Below are 8,796 nucleotides of genomic sequence, written 5' to 3' on the forward strand. Positions count from 1 at the left end.
AGGGAATAATGGGAGCAGCTGCATCAGGTTGTGGACCAGTGCTGCCACCTATTGGGTCCGAGGAAAATAAGTACTCTTTTCTCGCTCTCTGGCCTCTGCCAGGCAGAATGGACTTGGTGGTCCAGGAAGGGGGGTAACGGGCTGGAAAGGGGTGATTAAGGCAGTCTGCTGACCCTTCTCACTTTCCTCCTGGTGCCAGCTTCGGGCAGGTCACGTGGTGCTGAGCGTGGAGGGCACAGGACTCCAGGCCTCCTCCCTCCGCCTGGAGCCAGGCCGGGCCAATGATGGCGACTGGCACCATGCACAGCTGGCACTGGGAGCCAGCGGGGGGCCCGGCCATGCCATCCTGTCCTTCGACTATGGGCAGCAGAGAGTAGAGGGCAACCTAGGCCCCCGGCTTCACGGCCTGCACCTGAGCAACATAACAGTGGGGGGCGTGCCTGGGCCGGCCAGCGGGGTGACCCGTGGTTTCCGGGGCTGTTTGCAGGTGAGCGTCTCCCCCTGCCCTCCCACCCCCACCCCCTGCAGCCCTGCTCCACTGAGGGCCAGCGCTGCCCCTGTCTCCCCAGGGTGTGCGGGTAAGCGAGATGCCCAAGGGTGTGAGCAGTCTGGACCCCAGCCGAGGAGAGAGCATCAATGTGGAGCCAGGCTGTAGCCTGCCTGATCCCTGTGACTCGAACCCGTGTCCGGCCAACAGCTACTGCAGCAACGACTGGGACAGCTATTCCTGTAGCTGTGATCCAGGTGTGCTTGGGGTCCGGGGCAACGGGCAGGTTAGCAAGTGCCTGGGGCCAATCACATCATCTCTCTGAGCCTGAGTCTCCTTCACTGCAAAGCTACAGCCAGCTGATGCAAGGAAGGGAGTAGATGCAGGTGGGTCTGATGGGAGGCCATGCTGGGGAGGGTGGGGACTGAGCCACTCTTCTCCTTCTGGCCCCAGGCTACTATGGCGACAACTGCACTAACGTGTGTGACCTGAACCCGTGTGAGCACCAGTCCGTGTGTACCCGCAAGCCCAGTGCCCCTCACGGCTATCATTGCGAGTGTCCCCCAAATTACCTCGGGCCATACTGTGAGACCAGGTAAGTGGACCAGGACATGCAGCAGCAGGTCACAGTGACTGTGTCCCACAAAGCCTGGCTGACCCACGGCCAGCGTCAGGAGGGCCACGTGTGACTAACCTGGTGGGAATGGCAGAGGAGCTCACACCAGCCTGGGCCCTTCTCTGCAGGATCGACCAGCCTTGTCCCCGTGGCTGGTGGGGACACCCCACATGCGGCCCATGCAACTGTGATGCCAGCAAAGGCTTTGACCCGGACTGCAACAAGACAAGCGGCGAGTGCCACTGCAAGGTGACAGCCCCCGCAAGCCTCCCCTTGGCCACTTGGGCCTGTGTACACCTCCTGGGCCCTAGAGGGTGCAGTAGAGACATGCCTTCCTGCAGACAGCTGAGGGCTGTGTGCCTCTCTGTAGCAGGCAGGGCAATTGACTATTTTTGTTCATGTGTGTGAAGGGCGAGGGGTTCAGGACGGCATTTAGCCCCAGAGCTCCAGCCAGCTGTAGTGGCTGCTTTGATTGCTTGGCCTCTCGCCGATGGGCTCCACACTCATTGCCAGTTGGTAAAGCTTTTGAATGCCACTCTCGAGGGGACCTGGGGTCAGGGAGCATCTCTTCAGAGGGGCCACAGCCGAAAGGATCCATGAACACCCAGGGAGAGGGCCTGAGCCAGTGACGCCCTTCCTCCCTCCTCTCTCCCAGGAGAACCACTACCGGCCCCCTGGCAGCCCCACCTGCCTCCTGTGTGACTGCTACCCCACAGGCTCTCTGTCCCGAGTCTGTGACCCTGAGGATGGCCAGTGTCCATGCAAGCCAGGCGTCATTGGGCGCCAGTGTGACCGTTGTGACAACCCTTTTGCTGAGGTCACCACCAACGGTTGCGAAGGTGGGGCTCCTGGGCTGGGTGGCAGCTCTCCCCATGGAGTGCCAGGCACCTGTGTCTCAGGCGGGGCAGGAGGGGATGCTGGGGAGCCTGGCAGGGCTGCGAGGGAGCACTGCTCCTAGTGACCATACGCTCTGCCCTGCAGTGAACTACGACAGCTGCCCACGGGCGATTGAGGCTGGGATCTGGTGGCCCCGAACCCGCTTTGGGCTGCCTGCTGCTGCCCCCTGCCCCAAAGGCTCTTTTGGTACGTACTGGAGGCCCCGGAGGTGAGGTTGAAGACATGGCATCCACTGTCAGTGGGGTGAGGGCAGGAAGCTCCTGGCTGCAGATCCAGGGCCCCCGTTCTGGCCTCTGGGCCCTGGAGATGCCACGTCTCATCCTCCTGGGCTCCTGTCCCCATCCCCTGCTGCCCAGGCATGCCTCCATCTTGAACTCTTAACAGAAGTGCCAAGCGGCCTGCATGGGGCTGGGCACGTGGCGGGTGCTGGAGACTCAAAGACATGTCACGCGGGTCCTGTCCTCAGCTTGCCACCCAGACTGGAGTTCTGCCTCCATGGAGACAGGCGGTCTGGGAAGCAGGGGGTATCGGGTGCTGTCTTAGGGGACCCAGCCCCACGATGGAGCTGGCACTGGTCCTCAGATTGGTTGTGAGCAGAATTCATAGGCAGGGAGGGAGTGGCAGAGGAGACGGGCAGCGGCTGCAGATGGGCAGTGCCGCCTGAGAGGCTGTCCAGGGAGGCCGCCCAAGGAGGCTACCCAAGGAGGCCATTGTTTGTGCCCCTGGCCTTGCTTGGACAGATCTTGCAGAGATTTGGCACCCCGTAGTTCCACGCGCCTGTCTTCCTGTTTCACCTGGGCTGCAGGAGGATGGGGCCCTTGTCTTCGGCATGAGGTGCCAACCTCCAGCTGAACCTCTCAGCCTGTCTCAGGGCATCCTGTGTGTCCCCCAAGTGCCAACCCTCTCGACTTCCTTCCTCTAGGGACTGCTGTGCGCCACTGTGATGAGCATAGAGGGTGGCTCCCCCCAAACCTCTTCAACTGCACGTCGGTCACCTTCTCAGAGCTGAAGGGCTTCGTAGGTGGACCCCATGTCTCCATCTTCTCTTCCTCCCATTGCCCCAAGTTTCACTTGGCCCCGCCTGCATCTTTGGGAAAGGAGACTGGAGTTCTAGCCTCTGTGCCCTGAGGCTGGTTGGGCATAGAGGTCATTGCCCTCCTTCCCGAGGCCTTTTGCCTCCGAGTTCCGGGTTCCAGGCTCCCATCCTGACCCCATGGCCCTCCCACACTCCCGACCCGACTCTGTGTTCTTCCACCCTTCCTGTCCTGACCCCGTGACCCTCCCACACTCCCGGTCCGACTCTGTGTTCCTCCGCCCTTCCTGTCCTGACCCTGTGGCCCTCCCACCCTCTCTTCCGGACCCCGTGGCCCTTCTGCCCTCTTGTCCTAACCCCATGGCCCTGTGTCCCTCCTGTTCCGACCCTGTGGCCTTTGCCCCTCCTGCCCAGGCTGAGCGGCTACTGCGGAATGAGTCAGGCCTAGACTCGGGGCGCTCACAGCGGCTGGCTCTGCTCCTGCGCAACGCCACACAGCACACAGCCGGCTACTTCGGCAGCGACGTGAAGGTGGCCTACCAGCTGGCCACACGGCTGCTGGCCCACGAGAGTGCCCAGCGGGGCTTCGGGCTCTCTGCCACACAGGATGTGCACTTCACCGAGGTGGGGCTGGGGGGAGCCAGGGCTGGCCGCTTAGGCGGCCATCACATGGGCTGAGCCTGCTCCCGGCGACCTGGGGGCAGAGAGGCGGCGCTCCCCGCCCCACCTTCAAGGAACTCCCCTGAGCATGAGGCCCCCACAAGATCCCGTGAGCCGTGGCCCAGCACATGGGTGATCTGGAACACGTCTTCCCAGCCCTTTCCATATTCAGGTGCCCCCAGGAAAGAACTTCTGTCCTGGGGCATGGCCTGACCCGAGCAGAGGCCCACCCCAATGCCTGTCCCAGGGCCTGAGAGGAAGCAGCATCTCAGGAATCTGTGCGGGTCCAGGCTCAGGGCTGAGATTAGCAGAGAGGGAGGAAGAGGGGTTGGGGTCAGAGCGTCTGGCGCCCGGAGCGGGCAGTGTGGCCCCCGCGGGCTTTCCAGGGGAGACGGTGGTGACTGCTGAGGGAGGGGCACGGTGGGTGGCAAGCGAGGGCTGGCCTGGGCACAGGCTGGGCGTGGTGGTGGGGTGGCAGGTGGGGTGACAGGCACACCCACGGTGACCATGCCCACCCCAGAATCTGCTGCGGGTGGGCAGTGCCCTGCTTGACGCAGCCAACAAGCGGCACTGGGAGCTGATCCAGCAGACCGAGGGTGGCACCGCCTGGCTGCTTCAGCACTACGAGGCCTATGCCAGCGCCCTGGCCCAGAACATGCGGCACACCTACCTGAGCCCCTTCACCATCGTCACGCCCAACATCGGTGAGGCTGCTGCCTGGGCTGGGGAGGGGTTTGTGGAGGAAGGCCCCTTACCTCAGGGCAGCCACGTGGGGCCTGCCTGCTGCGTGGGCTTGACCTGTGGCCACACCCCTCCCCAGTCATCTCCGTGGTGCGCCTGGACAAGGGGAACTTCGCGGGGGCCAAGCTGCCCCGCTATGAGGCTCTGCGCGGGGAGCGGCCCCCGGACCTGGAGACCACAGTCATTCTGCCCGAATCTGTCTTCAGAGGTCAGTGGGGGCCCCGGGGTGGGTCTCCACAGAGGGCAGGGCTCAGCTGAGTGTGACCACGTGCCCTTCCCAGAGACGCCCCCTATGGTCAGGCCTGCGGGCCCCGGAGAAGCCCCGGAGCCGGAGGAGCTGGCTCGGCGGCAGCGGCGGCACCCAGAGCTGACCCAGGGTGAGGCTGTGGCCAGTGTCATCATCTACCGCACCCTGGCTGGGCTTCTGCCCCACAACTATGACCCCGACAAGCGCAGCCTGAGGTCAGTGGTCGGGGTCCAGGGCGGGCGGGGGGGGGATGCGTGTCATGCTGAGGCACGGAGGGGCCGGGGGCAGGGGCGTCTCCAAGTCCTGCGGCTGCCCTGGTGACTGTGCACCACATCAGGGTCCCCAAACGCCCGGTCATCAACACGCCTGTGGTGAGCATCAGCGTCCATGACGACGAGGAGCTGCTGCCCCGGGCCCTGGACAAGCCGGTCACGGTGCAGTTCCGGCTGCTGGAGACGGAGGAGCGCACCAAGCCCATCTGCGTCTTCTGGAACCATTCCATCCTGTGAGCCGCACTGCCCTTCCCCTGAGGCCCGGCCTCCACGCCCCTGCCTCCCTGACCCCGCCTTCCTCATGCAGGGTCAGCGGCACAGGCGGCTGGTCAGCCCGAGGCTGTGAAGTTGTCTTCCGCAACGAGAGCCACGTCAGCTGCCAGTGCAACCACATGACCAGCTTCGCCGTGCTCATGGACGTGTCGCGGCGGGAGGTGGGCCGTGAGGCGCCGCGCAGACCGGGAGTGGCAGCCTGGGACTCGGGGCTGGTGCTCAGCCTGCCCTTCCTAAGCCCCAGCCTCTGCCGCCCTCCCTGCAGAATGGGGAGATCTTGCCGCTGAAAACACTCACATACGTGGCTCTGGGGGTCACCCTGGCCGCCCTGCTGCTCGCCTTCTCCTTCCTCACCCTCCTGCGTGCCCTGCGCTCCAACCAGCACGGCATCCGCCGGAACCTGACCGCTGCCCTGGGGCTGGCTCAGCTGGTCTTTCTCCTGGGAATCAACCAGGCCGACCTCCCTGTAAGACATCCCCACTGCCCAGAGGCCTTCAGGCTCCCAGCCCTGTTGCCCCCGGGGCTCCTTCCCCGCCCCCGCCCGCAGTCCCAGCTCCTGCAGCGGAGCCCCAGTCGGAGTCCAGCCCTGCACCTGGCCCAGGCTTCCTCGTCTCCAGCCCCCTCGAGTCCCAGCAGCCCAGAGGCCCGGCTTCCCCTGAAGCAGCTCCTGACTCCCAGGCCCTCCTCCCCTGCCCGACCCAAAGCAGGGCCCCTGCCCCGGTGTGCCCTGCTTGCTGACTGGCGTGGCCTGGGCCCTCAGTTCGCTTGCACAGTCATCGCCATCCTGCTGCACTTCCTGTATCTCTGCACCTTCTCCTGGGCTCTGCTGGAGGCCTTGCACCTGTACCGGGCGCTCACGGAGGTGCGCGATGTCAACGCGGGCCCCATGCGCTTCTACTACATGCTGGGCTGGGGTGTGCCCGCCTTCATCACAGGTACCTCCACCCCTTCCCTGGCCTTGGCTTCCCCATCCCCAGGCCCGGGCTCCACTTTCATGCGGTGTTCTCCCCACCCCCATCCCAGGTCCCACATCCCTGTACCTCAGGCCGGCTTATTCGTAGGTCACCCTCTGGTTTGGGGGCTGATTTTTTTGTGAAACAGGATCTCGCTCGTTGCCCAAGCTGGAGTGCAGTGGCACAATCACGGCTCCGCATAGCCTCCACCTCCTGGGCTCAGGCGGTCCTTCCACCTCAGCCTCTTGGGTAGCTGAGACTACAGGGGCAAGCCACCATCCCTGGCTAATTTTTGTATTTTTTGTAGCGACACGGTCTCACTATGTTGCCCAGGCTGGTCTTGAATCCTGCCTTGGCCTCCTAAAGTGCTGGGATAACAGGTGTGAGCCACCATGCCCAACCCTACTCTCTGGTTTCATCCAGACTCTGAGGCCGCCACTTGGGTCGGTCAAGGACATTATGGGCAGTCTTCTCCGTGCTCCTTTCCTGGCTCTGTGAGCCGGCCTACCTGCCGCCCGGCTTCCCAAGCCCCTGACCGCCCCTCCCCATGGCTGTCTCCATGCTTCCAGGTCTAGCCGTGGGCTTGGACCCCGAGGGCTATGGAAACCCCGACTTCTGCTGGCTTTCCATCCATGACACCCTCATCTGGAGTTTCGCTGGCCCAGTGGCCTTCGCTGTCTCTGTGAGTGCTGGGGAGGGGGCTGGGAGGGAGCAGGCTGGGTGTGTGCTCAGGGCCCCCTTAGGAGCAGCGGAGGCTGCGCCCCGCGGGCCGGGTGGAGGCTGTCTGTCCCCGATGGCAGCCCTCACGCTCTCTCTGCCGCCTAGATGAGTGTCTTCCTGTACATCCTGGCAGCCCGGGCCTCCTGTGCCGCCCAGCGGCAGGGCTTTGAGAAGAAAGGCCCAGTGTGAGTATGGGCCGGGGCGCCTGGGCGGCGGGGCGGGCCTCGGGGTGGGAGGCCGCAGGCCAGACTGGTGACCCGGCCTGCCCTTAGCTCGGGCCTGCGGCCCTCCTTCGCCGTCCTGCTGCTGCTGAGTGCCGCGTGGCTGCTGGCGCTGCTCTCCGTCAACAGCGACACCCTCCTTTTCCACTACCTCTTCGCCGCCTGCAATTGTGTCCAGGTGCCTGGCCCGCCAGGGAGGGTGGGGGCGCGTGGGCGGTGGGCGCCCGAATGCACACAGACCGGCTGCCTCTCGCCTTCCAGGGGCCCTTCATCTTCCTTGCCTACGCGGTGCTTAGCAAGGAGGTTCGGAAAGCACTCAGGGCCGCCTGCAGCCGCAAGCCCAGCCCCGACCCTGCTCTCACCACCAAGTCCACCCTGACCTCGGTGAGGGCCGGGGCCTGGGTGGGGAGGCGCCGGAGGGAGAGGCAGGAGGCCACAGAGCCTGTTCTTTTTGCCCCCCCACCGCCCTTCTCCAGCCCTTCCCAGAAGGGGATGGGGCGAAGCGGCATGTGTGGGTTGAGGGCAGATGCTGGCAGGACCGGATTTTAACCCGGGGGAGATGGGGCTGGAGACAGGTCATCGGTCAGGAATGCACAGCGCTTTGTCTCCCAGGACGCTCTCGGGAGACAACCTTTCGTGCCACCTTTCACCAAGCTATGGTACGGTGAGGCCAGGATGCTTGGGCTGGCAGGGTGGGCACAGCTACAACAGGGCTGTGACCACTGCCAGGCCTCAGCATAGGGGCAGCAGAGACGTGGATGCCCCTTCTTTCAGACCTGGGCACGAGGGAGGAAGCACTGAGGGCGAAGTCCCTGTATCCTTCCCCTTCTCAACCCTGGCCCGCCACCTCCCACACCCCCCACCCGCCCTGCTTTTCTCTCCTAGTCCTACAACTGCCCCAGCCCCTTCGCAGACGGGCGGCTGTACCAGCCCTACGGAGACTCGGCCGGCTCCCTGCACAGCACCAGCCGCTCGGGCAAGAGTCAGCCCAGCTACATCCCCTTCTTGCTGAGGTAAACTCCAGGGATGGGAGGATCGAGGAGGGAAGGGGGACCCTGCGTGCCAGACCCAGGCCAGCCAGCTGCAGGGAGCTGGGTGGCACCACCGCTGGCATGAGGAAGAGCTGGAATGAGAAGCACAAGGGACCCAAAGCAGGAACTAGGATCCCAGGGAGAAAAGAGATGGATCTGGGGGCGGCCAGGCCGACCCCTCTGGCATGGTCTTGTCGTCCTAGGGAGGAGTCCACACTGAACCCTGGCCAAGGGCCCCCCGGCCTGGGGGACCCAGGCGGCCTGTTCCTGGAAGGTCAAGCCCAGCAGCATGGTGAGGACAGGAAGCCCTGGCTGCCCAGCGGGCAGCTGGCTGGCTGTTGCTGGGGTGGGTGGCGGTGAGTGGGCTGGCTGTGATCTCTCTCTGGGCTCCCAGATCCCGACACGGATTCTGACAGCGACCTGTCCCTGGAAGATGACCAGAGTGGCTCCTACGCCTCCACCCACTCGTCAGACAGCGAGGAGGAGGAAGAGGAGGCGGCGGAAGAGGCGGCCTTCCCTGGAGAGCAGGGCTGGGACAGCCTGCTGGGGCCTGGGGCTGAGAGGCTGCCCCTGCACAGCACCCCCAAGGGTGGGCAGTGCCAGGGCTGTGGCCTCCCGGCGGGAGGGCGGGCCCGGCCTCCTGGG

General features: G+C 64.8%; 1 protein-coding gene across 1 annotated transcript in view; it reads left to right on the forward strand.

Annotated features, from left to right (window-relative positions):
• The window catches only part of CELSR2 (cadherin EGF LAG seven-pass G-type receptor 2), a gene marked incomplete at its 5' end in the record, with an annotated part of 27,827 nt that overhangs the window by 14,139 nt on the left and 4,892 nt on the right, over positions 1-8,796 (forward strand). The window contains 22 exons of the mRNA XM_021710703.1: positions 200-487; positions 570-744; positions 941-1,082; positions 1,232-1,352; positions 1,759-1,942; positions 2,085-2,186; positions 2,923-3,017; positions 3,448-3,657; positions 4,214-4,397; positions 4,514-4,642; positions 4,716-4,896; positions 5,019-5,186; positions 5,261-5,387; positions 5,492-5,692; positions 5,987-6,161; positions 6,749-6,861; positions 7,005-7,084; positions 7,172-7,298; positions 7,382-7,504; positions 8,006-8,133; positions 8,355-8,443; positions 8,546-8,740. Coding sequence (XP_021566378.1) covers positions 200-487; positions 570-744; positions 941-1,082; positions 1,232-1,352; positions 1,759-1,942; positions 2,085-2,186; positions 2,923-3,017; positions 3,448-3,657; positions 4,214-4,397; positions 4,514-4,642; positions 4,716-4,896; positions 5,019-5,186; positions 5,261-5,387; positions 5,492-5,692; positions 5,987-6,161; positions 6,749-6,861; positions 7,005-7,084; positions 7,172-7,298; positions 7,382-7,504; positions 8,006-8,133; positions 8,355-8,443; positions 8,546-8,740 — 3,337 coding nt within the window. The remainder of the gene's footprint in view (positions 1-199; positions 488-569; positions 745-940; positions 1,083-1,231; positions 1,353-1,758; positions 1,943-2,084; positions 2,187-2,922; positions 3,018-3,447; positions 3,658-4,213; positions 4,398-4,513; positions 4,643-4,715; positions 4,897-5,018; positions 5,187-5,260; positions 5,388-5,491; positions 5,693-5,986; positions 6,162-6,748; positions 6,862-7,004; positions 7,085-7,171; positions 7,299-7,381; positions 7,505-8,005; positions 8,134-8,354; positions 8,444-8,545; positions 8,741-8,796) is intronic.

Source organism: Carlito syrichta, unplaced genomic scaffold (genome assembly GCF_000164805.1).
Source record: "Carlito syrichta isolate Samal-C Ts95f unplaced genomic scaffold, Tarsius_syrichta-2.0.1 Scaffold297479, whole genome shotgun sequence".
Taxonomy (NCBI): domain Eukaryota; kingdom Metazoa; phylum Chordata; class Mammalia; order Primates; family Tarsiidae; genus Carlito; species Carlito syrichta.